The 21,467-nt window shown below is 46.0% G+C and overlaps 2 protein-coding genes across 3 annotated transcripts; both read left to right on the top strand.

Moving 5' to 3' along the window:
* Window positions 1–473: 473 nt before the first annotated feature.
* Window positions 474–9,892, top strand: LOC117397964 (beta-centractin). The gene is made up of 11 exons (XM_059008591.1): window positions 474–670; window positions 2,685–2,749; window positions 3,129–3,204; window positions 3,754–3,879; window positions 4,192–4,316; window positions 4,920–5,136; window positions 5,282–5,374; window positions 5,497–5,671; window positions 5,927–5,988; window positions 6,992–7,032; window positions 8,012–9,892. The coding sequence occupies exons 1-11, from the start codon at window positions 623–625 to the stop codon at window positions 8,112–8,114; spliced, it is 1,131 nt and encodes a 376-aa protein (XP_058864574.1). The 5' UTR covers window positions 474–622; the 3' UTR covers window positions 8,115–9,892.
* A 1,567-nt stretch (window positions 9,893–11,459) lies between these two features.
* On the top strand, window positions 11,460–20,641 carry LOC117397832 (BTB/POZ domain-containing protein KCTD9). Of its 2 annotated transcripts, XM_059008558.1 has the most exons (12): window positions 11,460–11,648; window positions 14,193–14,314; window positions 14,968–15,011; window positions 15,255–15,351; window positions 16,175–16,233; window positions 16,336–16,464; window positions 16,722–16,789; window positions 17,043–17,138; window positions 17,575–17,724; window positions 17,833–17,938; window positions 18,395–18,528; window positions 18,851–20,641. In XM_059008558.1, exons 1-12 carry the CDS (start codon window positions 11,601–11,603, stop codon window positions 18,965–18,967), a joined length of 1,170 nt encoding a protein of 389 aa, XP_058864541.1. In that variant the 5' UTR covers window positions 11,460–11,600; the 3' UTR covers window positions 18,968–20,641. The 2 variants fall into 2 exon arrangements, with proteins under 2 accessions (XP_058864541.1, XP_058864540.1); XM_059008557.1 differs by having other exon boundaries at window positions 16,175–16,464.
* Window positions 20,642–21,467: the final 826 nt, after the last annotated feature.

Below are 21,467 nucleotides of genomic sequence, written 5' to 3'. Positions count from 1 at the left end.
AAGAAATACAATAACTTTTGTTCAAGCAAAGTACAAGTGTGACAAACCACAATTCAATAATACAGCAGATAATAGTGATAGTTACATCATTACAATTCTGCGTAAGAGGTCTGGAATTGTATTAATTGTTCACAAATGAAAAAAAAAAATGTGCACATATTTGGTGGCTTAAAAAGCAATCAAAAGAAATGCACATCTCGGTTCAAAAGCAGCCCAGGTGCGACCCCAAGCTCTTGAGCGCCTCTAGAGGACCAAGCCTGCTAGCGCTGGACCTGAAGTCCGGTCATCACCCGATGACATCATAACACTACCCTGCAACCCACCTCGCTGCTCAACACCCCCCGCCCACTCACTTCTTTCATTGGTTCGGAGACCGCCTGCTCCCTGAAATCCCGCCCCTTCAACGAAACCAACACCAACCAGCCGCTTCTATTGGTCGGCGCTGCTGCCGGTCCTGGCGTGTCGCCGCTCTGGTGGCGGGTTAGGTTGAGGTAGAGCAAACTGCAAACTGGCGGCGAGCCTTAAAGTGACAGAGCTTTTTTAATATATATCTCTAGAAAAAAGGAGATTATTGCAAAAATAAAACAACAGATTGCGGTTTGCACTGAAAACACAGGTAGCCATGGAGTCGTATGACATCATAGCCAACCAGCCCGTTGTGATTGATAATGTAAGTATGTGATTTATTGATAAAAAATAAAATCTCCCGCAGCCCTTAGACTGGGAGGGATGGATTTTATTTTGCTACACCTAATAATGTCTTTTGTCTTCGTTACATTCACAAGTTTCGAGCACAGTGTCGAAAAAATATTATTTATACTATTTCTAGCAGTCGTGCTGACAATACTAGGAGGTCTGATTTGGTTACTGTGTGTAATATTTAATGCCGAGGCATTGTCGGTTATTTATACAAAACAATCTGAATATTATTATTCCAGTTGCTGTAGTGTCGGGTTTATCATCTTATTAATCAGATAAATTAACGCATTTCATAATTTAAATGCAACGTCAGGTCTTTCTAAATTGGGAAACGCAGTATTTTGATTTTTTAATTGGGTACCTGCACGGTAATTCGTGCGCTCTCTCAACTTCCCCTCTGCGTCTGCTGTTTACATTAGACGTTATATACATGAGTGATATCAAACATTTACTTTACTTGTTTTTTTTTTAAGGTGTAATTAATTTGCGGAAGACTGTACTGTCTTTAAAAAGACTCCACCCAGCCTTATAAAAAATATTCTGCGGGCCAAGTCGACGTGTACCGTTTTGGGATGTTCGTTTTTACAAACACAGATTTTTTAAAATAGGTTTTTGATGTATAGCTCTGCTCAAGCCCTCAGATTGATGATGTGTTTAACAGTCCTTCTGTTCCCTGTCTGTATCACAATAATATAACGGGGTCTAAGATATTAACACACCGCTAGAATTTAAAGACAGTTTGTGTGCAAACCAACGGGACTGTCAACAAAGTCTGCTGAAGCCTCACGCACACGTGACCGCGGAGTCATATTTTAATTGTGTCGGAGTTGAACACGATTTTCTTTCGTTATGAAGTTAGACCAGGTCTTGTTAAAATGCTTTGGTAAATACTCACACAACACCCACTTAGAAGCAGGCTGCATTTCTGCCTGTCTGGTGAAAATAGACTAGTTTTTAAAAGGCGTCCATAAAGAAAAATATACTATTCCGGTAAGCATTTGAATATTTAGAGAAAAGGGGCCGTTCTGCATATGAGACCTGCCCGATTGTTTCTGTTTGAACCCCTGATTATCCAGCTATCTGGCTTGGGATTGAAGGGAAGGAGTGTGTCTGTGTTGCAGCCCTGCGGTGGTTCAAAGGGCTGCACACTGGGAGCCTTGCTCCCACCCCTGCAGTGGATTTGAACACTCATCCCTTCTTCAGCCTGGGGTTGTGTCCCATGACTGTGCCCAACAGGAGTACTGCACACAGTCAGATACTGTGTTGAAATGCAATGCAAACCACGCAGACAGACAGAGCAGGGCTCTGTGTATCTCGTCCTTAACCCTGTAATGCCTGCGTTCTGGGTCAGCGACGCGCTTGGGTTTGAAAACTACGCATAATGCATAATACATTAAACTATGCATAATACATTAAATACAGTGAGATAGAGGGCTAGTACATTCAATACAAACAGTACAAAACAATGCAAATCCATTAAATACAGGCACAGCTCATTAAATACAAGGCTAGGATGTGAATTCTAAACACTGTGGATGCGTGTGTCATACAGGATCATGTGAAAAAACCTGAAATAGCAATTTAGACAGCAGCTGATAACAGATATCAGGCTTAGAGCATTGAGCTTGAGAGTTGATTTGAAGCGAGCGATGGTGGGAGCATCACACACGTCCCCCTGCTGAAGAGCAGTCCTCTCCTTTCTTTTATAGGAGGACGGGGTATTTGATGCCCTGAGAGATTGTTTTTACTGTAAAGTGGAATACGTTGTTCTTCCAGCTTATTACAAATGCTCGAATATTTGTTTAAATTGTAAAATAATATTTGAAAAGTAAACATGCACATAAAACTGTGCCAGCTGTACAGCATGGATATTTTGCAAATCTTTAATAAACACGAAATACCAGTTTCTTGCTCCTAAATTTCCTGTTTTCCAGTCCTTTGTTTTTTTTGACAGTTTGTTTCCCTCTTTTGCTCCCCTTTTCCAGGGATCTGGGGTTGTCAAAGCCGGGTTTGCAGGAGATCAGATCCCCAAATACTGCTTCCCAAACTAGTAAGTATGAAGGACCTCTCTGCTGCGGATACAGCTGGTTTCCCCTTCGGAAACGCCTTTGTTAATGGAGTGCTAACCAAACCCTCCAAATCAGTTTCTTACCTCTTTTCATTACTGCCTAGTGCAGCGCTTGTTGCTTTTGGTTCTTTGCTTTTTAGATAGAATGATATTTCAAATACAAGTGCAGAATAGAAAAAGGGCTGTTGTTTCAGGATAGCTGTGCTCTCTGTTCGTTTCTGCAACGGTCGCGCTGCAATGAGATCGCGTGACCTACAGCGCAGGAAGTGGAACGCTGGCAGGAAGCCAGACTCTGTAATGTTCTTGCACAGTCTCTGTTTGAAGTAAACTGCTCCTAAGCTCGCTGCTGTTTTCATTCCAGTGTGGGACGTCCCAAACATGTGCGGGTGATGGCGGGAGCTCTGGAGGGGGACCTCTTCATCGGACCCAAAGCTGAGGTAACTCTGTCCGTCCCCCCCCCTCTCTTCCTCTTCTTCCCGCTCGTTCATATCTCTGTGTGTGTGTGTGTGTGTGTGTGTGTGTGTGTGTGGTTCCCCCGGTGACGCTGACCCGTGTGTGTGTGTGGTTGCCTCGGTGATGCTGACCCGTGTGTGTGTGTGTGTGGTTTCCCCAGTGAAGCTGACCCGTGTGTGTGTGTGTGTGGTTGCCCCGGTGATGCTGACCCGTGCGTGTGTGTGTGCTGGTGTGTGTGGTTGCCCCGGTGACGCTGACCCGTGTGTGTGTGTGTGTGTGTGTGTGTGTGTGTGTGTGTGTGGTTGCCTCGGTGATGCTGACCCGTGTGTGTGTGTGTGTGTGTGTGTGTGTGTGTGTGTGTGTGGTTGCCTCAGTGAAGCTGACCCGTGTGTGTGTGTGTGTGGTTTCCCCAGTGAAGCTGACCCGTGTGTGTGTGTGTGTGGTTGCCCCGGTGATGCTGACCCGTGTGTGTGTGTGTGTGTGTGTGTGGTTGCCTCGGTGACGCTGACCCGTGTGTGTGTGTGTTGCTGCAGGAGCACAGGGGGCTGCTCTCAGTGCGCTATCCCATGGAGCACGGTATTGTGAGGGACTGGAACGACATGGAGCGAATCTGGCAGTACGTCTACTCCAAGGACCAGCTGCAGACCTTCTCTGAGGAGGTGAGAGGAGGCTGGGAAAAATCACACCCATTCAAAAAATCACACCCATTCTACCCTAGAGACTAAAGTTTCATTCTAGTTCCAGGATAAAAAAAAAAAAGTTTCACTGTAAAAATGCTATGAAATCTACTTTTGTTTTCCTGCTAATTCAAAATATTCTGAAAGAATATTCAAACGTAAAAATCCCATGTTCATCTCAGCACTGCGCTGTGCTGTCAGTGTTTGTTCTGAAGCGTATTGACTGTATCTTTGGTAAGTTTGTGAAGGCTGGCCCTGTGATTGGCTGAGTGTGTCCCCTGTCTGTTTTCCCAGCATCCTGTGCTGCTGACGGAAGCCCCTCTGAACCCCAGTAAGAACCGCGAGCGCGCGGCCGAGGTGTTCTTCGAAACCTTCAACGTGCCGGCGCTCTTCATCTCCATGCAAGCCGTGCTGAGCCTGTGAGTGCACTGCACCGCACTGCACCGCACTGCACCCACTGCACTGCACTGTACTGCACCCCACACCACTGCACTGCACCCCACTGCACTGCACTGCACCCCACACCACTGCACTGTACTGCACGCCACACCACTGCACTGCTCACACTGCACCCCACTGCACTGCACTGCACACCACTGCACCGCACTGCACCCCACACCACTGCACTGCACCCCACACCACTGCACTGCATCCCACTGCACTGCATTGCACCCCACACCACACCACTGCACTCCACACCACTGCACTGCACTGCTCACACTGCACCCCACACCACTGCATTGCACCCCACACCACTGCACTGCTCACACTGCATCTTATGTGTTTAGTATTTGTATTAATAATGGCTTCTAAAAATATAAATCAAGTAAACGTTATCGTATCCAACAATCTACTTCTAATTGTAATATATCAAGCATGTTTGCCAGTAAAATCTTTCGAACAAAAAACATCACATGAGGCTTCTCATTGGGCTGAAGTGTTTAATTGCCTCCTGCTTTACCCAGTTCTCTCCGTACTCGAATGTGTTCGCGGTACCCAAACTAGTGTTTCTGTGTGCGCAGGTACGCCACGGGCCGGACCACGGGCGTGGTGCTGGACGCGGGCGACGGCGTGACCCACGCGGTGCCCATCTACGAGGGCTTCGCCATGCCACACTCCATCATGCGCGTGGACATCGCCGGGAGGGACGTGTCCCGCTACCTGCGCCTGCTCCTGCGCAAGGAGGGCTACGACTTCCACACCTCGGCAGAGTTCGAGGTGGTGCGCACCATCAAAGAGGTACCAGCAGACTGCGTGGCCGCTCAGGCGTCATGAAAAATATTCCACGAAGCAGCCCAGAGTTGTTCGTCCGTCCACAGTGTTGATGTGTTCACAAGGACGTGGAGTAATTGCGTCGTTTGTTCTTCTCCCCCCCCACCTACAGAGGGCGTGCTACTTGTCGATCAACCCCCAGAAGGACGAGACGCTGGAGACAGAAAAGGCTCAGTATACTCTACCGGACGGCAGCACTCTCGATGTGAGTCTGTGTGTGTGTGTGTGTGTGTGTGTGTGTGAGGCCAGCTTTCAGTGTGTCTGTCTGTCTGTGTGTCTGTCTGTGAGCGAGTGTTGTTCTCCAGTTCTGATCCCTGCTCCCCTCAGATCGGCCCATCTCGGTTCCGGGCTCCGGAGCTGTTGTTCCGTCCGGACCTGATTGGAGACGAGAGCGAGGGGATCCACGAGGTGCTGGCCTTCTCCATCCAGAAATCGGACCTGGACCTGCGGCGCACCCTCTTCTCAAACATCGTGCTGTCCGGGGGCTCCACGCTCTTCAAAGGTACGCGCCGCAGAACACGCTCCACACAGGAGTCTGACATCAGATCACGTTGCTTCAGAGCGCAGCGGGACAGGAGCTGATGTGGAGCCAACATTACTGTAAGCATCAGAATCTCGTGCCTCGTGAAGCGCTTATCAGATTGTGACAGAGCTTGGTGGTAGCGATCCGTAGCTCTCGTTTTTTAAAGGTCTCAGAATCCGGGGCTGTCCGCTGGACTCTGTGGATCTCACTCCTCACCGCTTCTCTCTCTTCCAGGCTTCGGTGATCGGCTGTTAAGTGAAGTGAAGAAGCTGGCACCCAAAGATGTTAAAATAAAGGTGAGGATGCACTCGCGGGTCCCGCTACGCTAAACCCTCATCTCGTTAACACGGGGAACATGCTGTTTTTTTTCATGCTTTTAAAATCTGTCAAATAACAATGTGTGCACGTCTGTTTAACATCACAAACATGAATATAGTACTTACATGAAAAATGAGATAATACAAATAAAGACAAGCAAACCATAAAACATTTTTATTTTCAAATACTGTGCGTGTGTGTGTATATACAGTGTGTGTATGTGTATATATATATATATATGTATATAAAATATGGATGAAGGCTATATTTGCATCCTGAGCCATTCTTAAAAAAAAAAAGTCATAATACCACAGCAGTGATGTCAAAAAGTGATAATTCCTTCTAGAGGAAAATATGCTTGAACTTTGACCCCTTCGACTCCTCATGACCATCACTTTCAATTCAAACCCAAAATGTCTAGTTTTCAATCACTCGACAAACACCCACAGTACAGAAATGTTCATTAATGATCAACAAAAGATGTAAAGCTGGTACATTCGTATCTCAGAGAAACGGATAACCACACAGAACGTCTGTACATAAACACTACGTTTAGAAAAAAACCCAACTGTAACTGCTGAACCTCGTCTTCTTTAATATCAGCATCACAGGGGTATCCGAGGATTATAAAAAATAACAGACGGGCCTCTTCAGTGAGTTACAGGAAAACAATTCCATCTCTGGTTTCTGTGGCAGTTTATAAACCACCTTCGCTCTCGTAGTTTATGATGTCACAGAAACCCTGGATGGAATTATTTTTATAGAATATCTATTATTCTATATAATATATTATATTATAGAATTTTTTAAAATGTTTTTTTTACTTGTATTAACGTTTTCTGCATATATAATTGTAAACAAACGCTGTGGTGCATGCAGCCCTGAAGTCGTGTGGTTTAACTAGACCGGACAGGAAGTGGCTCCTCTCGTTCCCTCACTCACACTCCTCCTGTCTCCTTTTTGTTTTCCCTTCTTCTCCAGATCTCCGCGCCTCAGGAGCGATTGTACTCCACGTGGATCGGGTATGCCGCAGACGTTTATTCATTCTCAACCTTTTTCCTTCTTTTATACAACAAAATAGCTTCCTTATTAAATACCCAGGTATCCTCTGAATGGATAATCGCCTCTAAAAATATACAATGGATTTTAATGAGCAGTCTGTCCCACAGGTGCTGTGTATAGGAATCACTTAGTACCAACGCGCAATGGCATTTTCTCTACAATTTACCCTCAAAAACAAGTTTCTGGCTCAGTACTGTCCAGGACGACACTACACTGAATAGTGTACCAGGCGTGGCAGTCAGCGCTCAGGAAAATACAGAACAAGTACTCCACCCAGCCATTCAGCATTGTTAGTAAATGAATCATGTTTAAGGAACCACTGAACTTGTGAGACAGATTGCTCATTAAAGTCCTTTGACTGTTTCTAAAGAGGAATCTTATATTTAATAAGGGTTTGAGGGAGGGCTATGCAGCCCACACCCCTAGTCTTGCTGCTAGCAAGTCTGTTTGTGTTAATTATTAATTTCTTAGCAGATGCCCATCTCCAGGGTGACTTACAATTGTTACAAGATATCACATTATTTTTTTTACATACAATTACATTATTTTTTACACATTATTTTTACCTATTTATACAGTTTTTACTGGAGCAATCTAGGTAAAGTACCTTGCTCAAGGGTACAGCAGCAGTGTCCCCCACCTGGGATTGAACCCACGACCCTCCGGTCAAGAGTCCAGAGCCCTAACCACTACTCCACACTAGAATCTGATATTAAAAAATAGCAGAAAAATATGCAAACATTTAGGGGGTTAGGGATAGAAGATCTAGTAATTTGATAGTCTAATAGGTCAACTAGTCGTCCCGTTCAGTGCTCCCCCTTAGTAGGGGTCAGAGGTTACAGTTAGCTACAGCCTGCCGCGTTTTGAGAAAGTAAAATAGACATGGAAGTATTCGAAGGTGCTGGCTGTGTTTCTCATTGGACTGTGCTGTGTGTGCAGGGGCTCCATCCTGGCTTCTCTGGACACCTTCAAGAAGATGTGGGTCTCCAAGAAAGAATACGAAGAGGACGGAGCCCGGGCTATACACAGGAAGACCTTTTAGAGGGAGGAAGCGGGGCTTCCCGGGACCCTCCGAGTGTGGGTTAGGATTGCTCCAGCACCCCGAGAGAGAGAGAAATGAGGGGATTGAGATCGGCATGCCTTCTTCACCCCCTGTCCTTCCCCCCCCCCCCCCCCTTCCACAGCAGATTACCAGTGACACAGTGCCATCGCAGCACCGGCTCCCCTCTCCCCCCCCCCCCCCCCCCTCCTCCATGCAGGAGTGTAATTATAAAGTGGTCAACATTCAATGACTTCCTCAAATGCAAAACAAATAGAAAATCTGTACCTGTTTTCACCCCCTCCCTTCTTCCCCCCACCCCTTTCTTATTAAAAATAGATGTTTGATTGTCATAACCTGGCTGCACATCACAGGCCCCTCTTCAGTTCTGTTTCAGTGCAGTAGACCCCACTCTGTCTCGTTTATAAACTGGACTTGCAGTGTCAGGATTCGCGTGAGGGAAATAGCACCGTTTGCAAGGGCTCCCCTTTCAGAAGCGATGACATCACGTCCGGAATGTTTGGAATGGGTGTTCTGAAATGGAAAAGGGGCGTGTCTCAAACTCCCTTCCCCTCCCAGCGCAGGAAGAACACAGCGTCACGATAGTTATTTGTCGATGTTTGATTTGTGGTATGAGTGTGATCTCGCTCGTGGAAAGCCTTTCACTCGTAACTTAAACATTCAAACGATTCAGGTCTGTTAAGGGTAACCTATTTATACAAAGTGAACGATAACAATTTAAAGCTTGTTTGCAGAACTGCATAGATTTAACTTCAAAAGTGCTTTATAAAAATCCCCATATCGGTGTAAGAACTACAGGAGTCTGGAGGGTACTTCTTGCGTTGCTGTCTGCAAGCAGAAAAATGAAATGAATAAAGTGGCTTAACAACTCTGTCTAGCGATGGTTGCTTCTTTAACAGTCTTGAGCATTTCAACAAACGTTGAACTGTATTGATTTCCCCAAAACCTAAACAATCCCTTCTTTAGTCCTGAGTTTAAGCGAGGGTATTGTGTGTGTGTGTGTGTGTGTGTGTGTTTCGCACCTTTCTCCTTGTGTTGGCAAGCATTGAGGGTGTCTGATGGAGCCTGTAGTCTGATCCTGAATACTAGAGCTTCCTAACCTCTAGAAATCAGCTTCTCCCCGGGCCTGAGTGTAATACTGCAGCAGGAAGGTTTGAAAAGAGCGCTAGCTAGCCGAAAATCCTCTTACCTCATTGTTTTAAACTGCTGCTTCCTTGTATCTCGTCACTTCTTGTGCTGTAGGTCACGTGGTGAGATTGGAGTGAATCTGACCGACAGCACAGGAAGTGACTGGGTACCAGGAAGCAACCAGAATCTATTGTTTTGTATTTAAACAAAAATCTGCAAGGGGGGAAAAACAGCACAAGAAAGGGGAGGGCAGTGATGACGTTAGCAGTGTTGATAAGACCTTGGAGTTATATAACTCCCTTTAAATAAAGTAATACTCATGTGTTTTGATGGGTGTAGCGTTGGTGAGCAGGGTGGGGTAGCAGTCGTGAAGTTACATGGCCGGCCTATCCCTTCTAGTCCCCCCCCCCCCCCTTCCCCTCCCCTGAAGGATTGATTCGCCCCAATGGCCTGCGTGTGTGTCCTGTGTATATTGGAATATACCATCTGCTTCCATTAGGGATCTGCATCACCTGTATAATCAGTGGTTTGAAGAAAAAAAAAAGAAGTGGACTGAATTGTACAATAAATCAAAGCGTTTGCTTGTACTTTTAAATTTGTAAATTCATTATAACAATAAATTAATTAATGACTACGGTCTGCTGTGTGTTTTTGCCCAGAGGGTTTATTTGATTTGACCAAACCCTCCTCCCATGGGATGAGGCAGATTTCCTTTGGAGCGATTACAAGTACCCTGGATTGCATCGTTATAATGGGGAATCAATTGGGACATGCTTCTGTGGAGTAGTGGTTAGGGCTCTGGACTCTTGACCGGAGGGTCGTGGGTTCAATCCCAGGTGGGGGACACTGCTGCTGTACCCTTGAGCAAGGTACTTTACCTAGATTGCTCCAATAAAAACCCAACTGTGTAAATGGGTAATTATATGTAAAAAATAATGTGATATCTTGTAACAATTGTAAGTCGCCTTGGTAAAGAAAATAATAATAATAATGCTTTGGCTCTAATCCCCCACTCCAAAGCCAGCGATTCTTGTTAGTTCAGCTTCAGTCCCTTTGAAAGGATATTCTCTTGCATTTGATTGCTTGACTGCAGCGGTCGCTGTGAAGGCTCCGAGCGTGCTGAGGACGGGTGTCTGCAGCGTCACAGATCAGCCGTTCGCGTGTGTGGGAATCAGAAACCACCGCAGGATCATTTTGGATTTTTTTTATTTTCAGGGACTGCCTTTGATTTCTTTCCAGATTCCTTTGCTGGGGGGTCGGGGACCTCTGTCCCGTGCATTCATTTTCACAGGGCTTTAAAAAGCGCTGCTCCCCTACGTTTGCAAATAGTTTTACCCAGCAGGGAATTCCAGCAACTGCTGGTAACTGGTGACCTGCGCGGGGGGGATACTGCTACACGCATGTTTTTAAAGATTTGATTACCTAGCTGGTCTATACCAGTGGTTCCCAACCCAGGTCCTGGGGACCCCCTGTGTCTGCTGGTTTTCATCTCAACTGAGCTAAAGTTATAGGAAGGCTGTCTGGTCCAGTGGTTAAAGAAAAGGGCTTGTAACCAGGAGGTCCCCGGTTCAAATCCCACTTCAGCCACTGACTCATTGTGTGACCCTGAGCAAGTCACTTCACCTCCTTGTGCTCCGTCTTTCGGTTGAGACGTAGTTGTAAGTGACTCTGCAGCTGATGCATAGTTCACACACCCTAGTCTCTGTAAGTCCTGCTAAATAAACTAATAATAAAGTTACTTATAAAATGTTATAGCTAACTTGAAATTAAGGCTGATCATATTTAGTGATGCTACCAGCTTTGACCAGGTCATTGCTGGAATTCACTGGGAGATAATGCATCTTTAAATAGGAACATTGCATGCGTGTCATTTGCAAAGGAATGTTTGAATAAAGTGCTATTTTTGACCTTATGTAGACAGTACGATATGTCCTCCTGAATGCAACTTTGAGTTTGATTCATGTCTGAATTGCTACTGTCTAAAATAAGACGTGGCTTCACTAAAAATATACTACTTCAAAATAAATAAATACATTCTTATGACGTTGAGGAAATGAGAGACTGAGTGCTTGCATTCCAGCCAACCAAACCTGCTGCCTCTGTGTCTTTTCTGGCCCGGGAACTCGGCCGCCGATTGGACGAGCTGAGCCCAGATGTTCTTGAGCCGCTATCTGATAGGCTCCGCGCCGCTGTCAGACCGCACTCGTAAGCTAGGCTGTCGTTAGGTTAGTTGTGTTCAGTCGTTCTGTTAAGTTTTAATTTTTTTTGGCTGTTGTGATATTTATTATATTTTTTATAAATAATCTATTTTTATTTATAAGCTACATATACAAAAAAAAAATGAGGAGGGTAACGCTTTTCGTGAACGGAACTTCCAAAAGTGGCAAGGTAAGAATTAGTTTGGGGTGTGATGTGGTAATTGAATTAAATATATATAACCAGGAAAATAGTAAATTAATTAATGCCAGTACTAATTAATGAGCTCGGAGAATGCTACATCCGGCACGGAGCGTCTTACAGTCGAAAAATAAATATTTCTGTTTGTGAAAGCAGCAATACAGGCCTTCAGTATTCAAATAGAAAGCAATTTAACTAAAAGTGGGTGTGTAATTTAATATGAGAAGTTATACGCTAACTTTTTAATGATGTTGCTTTTAATTAAAGCACAGAGCTGCAATAACTTTGTAAAATACCCCCCACTCGGGGAAAAAAAGGAAGAAATTAAAGGTTGTTTGAATTTTGATAGATATTTATTAAATGTTTGTAAGTGATTTCTCACCTCGCTTATGCATGACATGAAATGAAATCAGCCGAAGCGGGTTAGAAGGTTTTAAGTCAGTAAGATGGGCTGAATGGCCTCCTCTCGTTTGTAAACTTTCTTACGGTCTTATGTTCTTGACTATTTCCAGAGTATACGCTAGTCTGGTCCTAGCACCATGTATAATACAGAACATTTCTGTGTGTGTGTGTTTAGCTTTCATATGTTAAACATTGGAACGAGTACAGTGTAATATAGACTGTATATTGAAAATACATTCCTATCACGTTTGATAGAAATGGAATGCCTAATATTCATTGGAATGGCTTCTATTATTAATAATCCCGCACCAAAAACAGATATATATCTCCTGTGTTGCTTATTGTCACCATTTTTGTTGCTCAGCCCTTTTGAGGTGATATTAAAAAGGGTTCACTGTACTGTATTTCCTGTACTGAAAATGCACTGTCATGTATTCATATTTCTTTGATATTTCCTTCCTTAGTGTTTATTGATTATCCCAAAATATGTATTTAATACAGTAAAAAAATGTGACCTTCACATATTTACAAAAAGAAAGAGGTAAACATACTTGCAGAATAGAAATACGACCAATATATATATATATATATATATATATATATATATATATATATATATATATATATATATATAAGATATAAAGACATAATCTATTTGAACAAACATTCCAGCAATACATTGCATAAAGCAATTGATTGGTAACTGCATTTCTACAACACACTGTGTATAGCAAGCAATATGTGTTTACATGACATTACATACAGCAGTCGCTGTGAAGCAGCATTCAGTGGCATGCATTGCATATCGCTTGGTCAGCATCTACATTCTCTCAATGCCTTGCATATCAGCTGGTCTGGCTGGACATTCCCGCAGTACAGGGCCTGCTGTGGTGTTGCGTGCTGTGCTTGGTATTTGAGGTCCCCAGTGAGTGGTGGTGATTGCCGGCAGGGTGGTCCACCTGTTTGGGAACCCCATGCTTCAGATGACCTGCATACTGAGGCAGGCAGACAGCCTCCTCCCCAGACAGCAGTCCTCCTGGGGCACATGCTGTCTCATGGTGCCCTCCCCCTGGACTGGGAAGCTCCACAGACTCAGCCATCTGATTCCCACACAACTCAACCTCTGGGGACTTTTTTAAATGTCTAAACCTGCTCTTTCACAGATCTCTTCACACAGTTTTTTACCTTAATACATCTGTTTAGATTTATGATTTTATACCTTTTTAAAATGATTTATATACAGGTGCACTCCATATAACGGACTCCAAGGGACAGTGGAAAGCAGTGCTTTCTAAATGAAGTATGTAGTAAACACAATTCGAAATGCTGTCTGTAACAGCGAACAGAAGTACCTTGCATACAAACAATACAAGAAAGCTTAACGGGAGTTAATTATCTGTACAAAACCCGCCCCTGCGGGCCGTACAGTGTAATAAGTAGCACCGTTTTACGAATTTATATTTTTGCAAAATCGTAATACAAATTGTATACGTTATCCTTTTAAAACTGCCCAACGGCTGTGCCGACAAAACCACAGAAGAATAAAAGTAAACAGCAAAGAAATTAAATTTATTATTATTATTATTTATTTCTTAGCAGTCACACTTATCCAGGGCAATTGCTACAAGATATCACATTATTTTTTACATACAATTACCCATTTATACAGTTGGGTTTTTACTGGAGCAATCTAGGTAAAGTACCTTGCTCAAGCGTACAGCAGCAGTGTCCCCCACCTGGGATAGAACCTACGACCCTCCGGTCAAGAGTCCAGAGCCCTAACCACTTCTCCACCCTAAAAACTTTTTACAGTTTTTCGTAAACTGATAGATGTTATAGAAATGTTTGTACTTGTCGTTTGGCAGGGACCTGCCTCAGGATCTGTTATAAGTGGAGTGCATCTGTACATAGAAAATGTTTTGCCTTTGCCTTCAAAATAGAACTTACAAAGCTAATGAAAGATCAGAATTTAACCCTGACAAGGAACTGCTAGTTTCATACCATTACAATCGGTTTCATCACTCGCAGAAAAATTGCCCTTTGCAAAGGTGTCATTGAAATGATTGCTGGACACCCTGCAGCTTGAAAATGAGTTTTTATTTTTTTAAGTTGCCTGTCTTCACTCTTGCCCAGGTAGTTGCAGTCTATGGGACCCTGGCAGACTTGCTGTCCGTTGCCAGCAGCAAACTGGGAATACGTGCCTCCGCCCTGTACAACGGGAAAGGGGGGCTCATCGATGACATCGCCCTCATCAGGTGAGAGGGAGAGCGGAAAACAAACTGGGCAGCCTACCCCCCAGAAGGCTGAACTGTTGAAGAATGACGTTTTTGTTACCTGTTGGCCCATTCATATCCCATCCCCAGAGACAGACATGCAGTCAAGGATCGGGTCTTTCCCCAAAAGCACTCTTGCAGTGATCTGTGTGCAGCAATCTGAGAAGTGCTGAAATATAATCCGAGCACCGCTGGGAATCCCAGTGCACCCTGTACCGCTGTTGAAACGACACTCAGTAAACTGCACCACGATCCACGGGGGGAGATGATCACAAAACAAGGGGCACTCTCAGTGTTGATGGGGTCAACTGTCAGTTTTTGTTTTTGTTTTGGTGGGTTTCCTTGTTTAGTGGTTAAAAAACGTAAAATCAGAAACCTTTTTCTACAGCACAGCGCACTGATGTTTGTGCGTATTTGGTGATAATGAAACTCGCTACACGTTCCTTGGCGCATTATAGTCACAATCTTGGGTCGTCGGTTTATACTGTGGGTTTAGGTCACGGGGGTTCCGCTGTTCCGTGATTCCGGAAGCTCTTAAATTGTATTTGTAGCCGTGGCCCGAGGAAGGGACAGTCCTGCTGTTTTTGGAGCTGTGGAGCTGTTCATCATTCTAACGCCTCTTTTCCTTCCCTCAGAGATGATGACGTGCTGTATGTTTCTGAAGGAGACTCTTTCATAGGTGAGTGAAGTAGCTTCAGCACATCAGAAGGGCACCACACTCATTCTCAGGCTGGAGTAAGAGAAGCTGTTAATCCATCTGCTGGTGTAGCTTGAGTGTACAGTACGATGTCTGCAGGACACCCCTGAAACAGGCTGCCGCAGTTTGTCCTAGCCGTCGAACCCTAGATACAAGCACAGCGTCTCCTCTCCTCTCTGCCCTTGCTGAGTCCTGTAATGCTGATGTCTGCACTGTGTTCCACAGACCCCCAGGAGGACGTGAAGACTGCGGAAGAGCCGTCGGGTGCAAACACAGACTGGCTGACTCTAAACATCGGGGGCCGGTGCTTCACAACCACGCGGTAATACAGATCACCCTTCATTAACAATGTGATGCAGACCGTCTCACCTGGCTGAGTGTAATTGCATTCAGCATAGAGAAGCAGGCGTCAGAAGCCCACTGTTACTGCAACATCGGTTATATAAGACTGTATGTGTGCAACATTTGATTGGGATGAGAAAGACAGTGGAGAAATATTGAACATGAAATTATTATTATTTGTTTATTTAGCAGACGCCTTTATCCAAGGCGACTTACAGAGACTAAGGTGTGTGAACTATGCATCAGCTGCAGAGTCACTTACAATTACATCTCACCCGAAAGACGGAGCACAAGGAGGTTCAGTGACTTGCTCAGGGTCACACAATGAGTCAGTGGCTGAGGTGGGATTTGAACCGGGGACCTCCTGGTTACAAGCCCTTTTCTTTAACCACTGGACCACACAGCCTCCTTATAAGTCGGCTTAAACATTTAACACAAAGAGCTAACAATTACATGTTTGATTACTATTAACACCCCCTATTCGGCAACATTAGGGTTAATTCAATTAATTATATAACGGCAGCAGATGTTAATGATGTCATCTTAAGGTAATGATAATTAAGGAGTGCAGGTCATTCTCTTGCATCTCCTGTGAAGCGTGGCTTTGAATTCCCGCTAATCAGGTCACACCCAGCCCTGTTGTGTTACACAAGCCACAAAGCCAACAAAGACAGCAACACAAGATTGTCAGTCTCCGCTTGGACTTTACAGCTTTACATACAGTTTCACGTATTGTGTGCTCTTGCGGTGGCTTGTCGGTTCAGTACCGTCCCCTAACTCTGTCCCTCCTTCCTCTTCCTCAGGACCACCTTGGTGAACAAGGAGCCGGACAGCATGCTGGCCCACATGTTCCAAGACAGAGGTGGGTCTCTCGTCGCCTCTTCACTGTCACAAACCAGAGCCTTCAAAGGGATACTCCTCCTGTTCTCACCCCCTGCTCTCCCCTGCTTCCTCTCTCCCTCAGAACTGTGGGGGAACAAGCAAGACCCCCGGGGAGCTTACCTGATTGACCGCAGCCCTGAATACTTTGAGCCCATCCTCAACTACCTGCGGCACGGGCAGCTGATCGTCAACGAGGGCATCAACCTGCTGGGTGCGTGGCAGCGTGCCCGCGCTTTACCCTGATTCATGTGCTTTTATTTGCTTTTGTCGGCACAGTAAAACGTGGAAGCAAGTCAAAGAGACAAAGAGGCCAGTGTTGCGTAACTGTATCCCGTTTGATGAGTGCAGAAATACTGAAGTGCTGTTTCTTTCCTTTTAATTTTTTTTTAATTCTGAGCGAGTTCTCTCTGGTCTTCGGTACGGCTCTTTGGTGTGGTATTGAAATGCGCTGATTGTGTGTCTCTCCAGGAGTGTTGGAAGAGGCACGGTTCTTTGGGATCGAACAGCTGGCAGAACAGTTGGAGGTTGCGATCAAGGTAAGGCAGCCTAACGGAGAGAGAGAGAGAGCGAGAGAGAGAGAGAGAGACAGAGAGAGATTGATTGATTGATTGATTGATTGATTGATTGATTATATGTGCTGGTGTTTTATGTGAATTAGTCTTCTGTCCAATGTGGGTTGAGTTGAGACCTGAGAAGCCGAGTGCTCCCGAGGTGAAAGGCCGGTGAATATAGCGAGCTCGCCCTCTTGGTTTCCACGGATTCTGATTTCTTCCCATTGTTACTTCCCAGAATTCCCAGCCTCCGGAAGACCACTCCCCCATCTCGCGGAAGGAGTTTGTGCGCTTCCTGCTGGCCACGCCCACCAAGTCTGAGCTGCGCTGCCAGGTAGGGGAGGAGGAAACCCGCTGCAGAGGCATGCGTTCATCTGAGTGCTCTGTGTTACCCTCACTGCTAACCGCTCTCTGTGTGTCTCTCTGGCTCAAATTCAAATTCAAAGATAAGGCATGACTATAGCAGAAGCATTGCCAAAGCAATGGCAAAATAAAAAATAAATAAAATAAAATAAAATTTAAAACATCATACCAAATGATTACAGAAAATAAATCTGTATAAAAAGATACACAAATATTTCTCTGTCTGTGTCTCTCTCCCTCTCTGTGTCTCTCTGTGTCTCTCTGTCTCTCGCTCTCTCTCTCTGTCTGTGTCTGTCTGTCTCTCTCTGTCTCTGTCTCACTCTCTGTCACTGTTTCTCTCCCTCTCCCTCCCTCTCTCTGTCTCTCCTTGCTCCCTCTCTCTCTCTCTCTCTCTCTCTCTCTCTCAGGGTTTGAATTTCAGCGGTGCAGACCTGTCCCGGCTTGACCTGCGCTACATCAATTTCAAGATGGCCAACCTGAGCCGCTGCAACCTGACCCACGCCAACCTGTGCTGCGCCAACCTGGAGAGAGCGGACCTGTCCGGAGCAAACCTGGAGGCGAGTCTGTCTGTCTGTCTGTCTGTCTGTCAGATGCTGTGCTCCAATGCAGAGGGCGCCTCTCTCCTCTCTTTCCCTCTCTCACACTCTCTCTCTGTCTTTGTCCAGGGTGCTAACCTGCAGGGGGTGAAGATGCTGTGCTCCAATGCAGAGGGCGCTTCTCTCCGGGGCTGCAACTTCGAGGACCCCTCGGGGCTCAAGGCCAACCTGGAAGGTGAGCCAGTGTGAGGGGGCACTCCGAGATGCAGTGTGAGGGGGCACTCCAAGATGCAGTGTGAGGGGACACTCCAAGGTGCAGTGGGAGGAGGCGCTCTGAGATGCAGTGGGAGGGGGCGCTCCGAGATGCAGTGGGAGGGGGCGCTCCAAGATGCAGTGGGAGGGGGCGCTCCGAGGTGCAGTGGGAGGGGGCCCTCCGAGATGCAGTGGGAGGGGGCGCTCCGAGATGCAGTGGGAGGGGGCGCTCCTAGATGCAGTGTGAGGGGACACTCCGAGGTGCAGTGGGAGTGGACCAACGTACAGCTGTGGTCAGAAGTTTACACGAAGCAAAAGTAGTTCATTCCGTAGGGTGATGCAGAATCGTGTGGCCGCAGCTGCAGCTGTAGCTTTTCTCTCGGGTTGCCCTGTTGAAGGTGCTGGGCAGGGACTGAGCCGAACCTGTGTCTCTCCCCAGGCGCCAATCTGAAGAATGTGGACATGGAGGGCAGCCAGATGACTGGCATCAACCTGCGAGTGGCCACTCTGAAGAACGCCAAGCTAAAGAACTGCAACCTGCGGGGTGCCACGCTGGCAGGGACTGACCTGGAGGTGAGAGGGACCGGGAGGAAGGTGGGACGGGACCTGGGTGCGAGGGGGGGGGGGGGGGTGAACACGCTCTCATATTTGTGAAACCGTTTTGAGATACAGCCGTCATATCTCCTAACTCGGGTCTGGTAAAGACATTCTTCAGCACAAGCTGTTCGGTGTGTCGTCCAAATTTTTACCTGCCAGAAAAGGCATTTTGAAAAATATTCAAACATTCAGCACTAACTCTATTAATTTACTATAAAGATGCGTGAATGTCCTTGTGTGTGTGTGTGTGTGTGTGTGTCTTGCACCCTCATACGTTTTTGCCTTCCCTCTGCCCCAGAACTGCGACCTGTCTGGCTGTGACCTGCAGGAGGCAAACCTGAGAGGCTCCAACGTGAAGGGGGCCATCTTTGAGGAGATGCTGACACCACTGCACATGTCTCAGAGCGTCAGATAACCACAAGCAGAGAGAGAGCCACTGCCTCCACTTCCTCCCCGCCCACCCCAGCTGCTTCTCTCCCTGACACTGGGATCAGTCTCCCAAACACCAGGCTCTGATCGCCAGCTTCTCTCAGGGCTGCTTCCCCAGCGTCTTCAAGATTAATCTTTGGTACAGCCGTGAGAAACCAAGTCATGTAGACAGAGGTTTTGGCTCATTGCTTAACACCAACGATGATGAGGATCATGCAAGCATTATTATACACGTTACAATATCTTATTGAGGGTATTGAAGACCGCTACAGCATTGCAGGTTTGTTCTGTCGGGTGAGTTGCAAACGCGATCCCGATTTAATCCATTCTTTGTGTTTTCTGGGAGGCGGGATGTTTGTTCCCGCTTTTGAGCATCGCACCCTTCCGACCCAGTCCTCCCAATATAGAGGAGCCAATCCCCCATAGCACACCTCAGTGGGAGTGAGCACATTACCCTCACTCCCTCCAAAGTAGGGGCGGTTGGGCTTTTCCTTAATGAAGAAGCTTGCATCCTGTGACTCGTGCAGCTTAAAAACCTACAGGGTATGTGGCAGGATATGTGCGATCCGATGTGCCAACGCAGTATACAGAGAGAGAGTGCTGAGGGCACCATATATAACAAAGGCAATCGTAGTAGAATTTAGTCGGTTTTAAAGATGTTGCAGGTTTTAAAAACCCTTCACACCCTTGTGATTGTTTAGCCGAGTTTTCATTTCTGATACTCTTTGTAAAGACGAGAGTAAAGAGCCGGCCTCTTCTCTGTGTTGCTGTGCAGCTCCTGTGCTCCCCTGCCTGCACCAGCTTCAGTGAACCAGCAGGAAGATACAGTTAGTGTTCCAGTAGTCTCTCACCCCCTCCACAACACAGACACATCACAGAGAATGTGTGTCATTATTAATTCTGTGACATGACGTATATTGCCTCCAGCCTGCTTGGTTAGAGGGCCCATCTCCTGGCAAATTGGCCCAGGCTGTAGACACCTTCTTAAAGCTGAGGGGGCACGAAGCCACTTTCTGGCTTGGAACTTGGTTTCAGGAGACTAGATTTCAGGCCACTGCATGGCACACCAGGGGAGACTTGGGGGTTTGATAAAGCAACCTCAAACTGGGTCTGCCGGTGGTCTCCTGGAACCAGGTTTCAAGCCACTGTTCCTGAAAAAGTGGCTTCGTGTTCCCCTCAGCTTAATAGATTAGATAGACCGAGGGTGGATTTAGAGATGAATAAATAAGTGTGAAGCAAGTATGGAAATGGAATTCAGTGGAGTTCTAACAGGAAAGTGACACACCCCACTGTGGAAGAGTATTAGAAATGACGAGAAGCTAATGCAGGCTGGGACAGCAGCTTTTCAAACTGCAGCGAGGGCCGCTCCCTCGATAGCAGGCGAGGGCAGTAACGTTGTCTTCCAAAGCAAGGCAGTGTGGAATCGGACTCCCGCGATTGAAGAGCGAAGGCTGTTCATTCAGATAGGATGTCAGACTGTATTGATCTACTCTGCGGTGGAAGCTGGGTTTCTGCTGCCTGAACGCGGTTGTCTTTTACCCAGCCTTGAAACTGTTGCACTTAAATAATAATAATAATAATAATCAGCTGTGGAATTGCACTTCAAGACCTAGAATTGTATTTTCTCCAACAGACTGTTATAAACAAAGTTTACCAATCACCCAAGTTTGTGTGTCTCTTTATTTCTGTGGATAGAGTGCCATGTGGGGTGGTGGCTTTGATAAGAGAATGGTGAGAATAATAATCACACACACAATGCACACAGAGCTGCTGCAGAGCCACTAGTAATGGAGAAAGCCCATGTTTATACAGTGGGGGCAGCAGTGTGGAGTAGTGGTTAGGGCTCTGGACTCTTGACCGGAGGGTCGTGGGTTCAATCCCAGGTGGAGGACACTGCTGCTGTACCCTTGAGCAAGGTACTTAGATTGCTCCAGTAAAAACCCAACTGTTTAAATGGGTAATTGTATGTAAAAATAATGTGATATCTTGTAACAATTGTAAGTCGCCCTGGATAAGGGCATCTGCTAAGAAATAAATAATAATAAAGTATATCTGAGCCTTGCACCCAGTCTCAGCTCACCCAGTCCACCACCACTATAGTGAAGCCAGGGCTACCCATGCATTCATACAGAGAGTGATAATCATTGATATCTACTCCTACCTTAAATGCTTGTAACAGGGTTTCAGTTTTGTGTCTACTTCCAGGACAGGATAACTCAAAGACATTTTAAAACAAAAACTGCATGCTCTTAGCTTAACCCTTCAGGTTACAACAGACACACGTGTCCCATAAATAAAAATGTTATTTTCGCATTGAGGTTTCGCCGCGAAACTGGGTTTAACATTTACTGACAGGTTGGAGCTGGTCATCCAAGTGGTGAGTTTCCCTCGAGTCGCTCTCAAATGTGTTTTTAAGAAGAAGAAAACGTTCCTGCCACAAGCGCTCCGTTCCTTGTGGACCATAAAGGGTTAAACAGGTCTTTGAA

This window comes from Acipenser ruthenus, chromosome 37, assembly GCF_902713425.1.
Source record: "Acipenser ruthenus chromosome 37, fAciRut3.2 maternal haplotype, whole genome shotgun sequence".
NCBI lineage: Eukaryota > Metazoa > Chordata > Actinopteri > Acipenseriformes > Acipenseridae > Acipenser > Acipenser ruthenus.
This window is presented reverse-complemented; position numbering and strand designations above follow the sequence as displayed.

What these genes read in the sequence shown, in the direction of transcription:
- LOC117397964 (XM_059008591.1), top strand. Translation starts at nt 623, where the DNA reads ATGGAGTCGTATGACATCATAGCCAACCAGCCCGTTGTGATTGATAAT. An exon ending in AAATACTGCTTCCCAAACTA is followed by an intron (nt 2,750 to 3,128) that starts GTAAGTATGAAG and finishes TTTTCATTCCAG; the next exon opens with TGTGGGACGTCCCAAACATG. An exon ending in TCATCGGACCCAAAGCTGAG is followed by an intron (nt 3,205 to 3,753) that starts GTAACTCTGTCC and finishes GTGTTGCTGCAG; the next exon opens with GAGCACAGGGGGCTGCTCTC.
- LOC117397832 (XM_059008557.1), top strand. Translation starts at nt 11,601, where the DNA reads ATGAGGAGGGTAACGCTTTTCGTGAACGGAACTTCCAAAAGTGGCAAG. An exon ending in AGTTGGAGGTTGCGATCAAG is followed by an intron (nt 16,790 to 17,042) that starts GTAAGGCAGCCT and finishes GTTACTTCCCAG; the next exon opens with AATTCCCAGCCTCCGGAAGA. An exon ending in TGTCCGGAGCAAACCTGGAG is followed by an intron (nt 17,725 to 17,832) that starts GCGAGTCTGTCT and finishes GTCTTTGTCCAG; the next exon opens with GGTGCTAACCTGCAGGGGGT.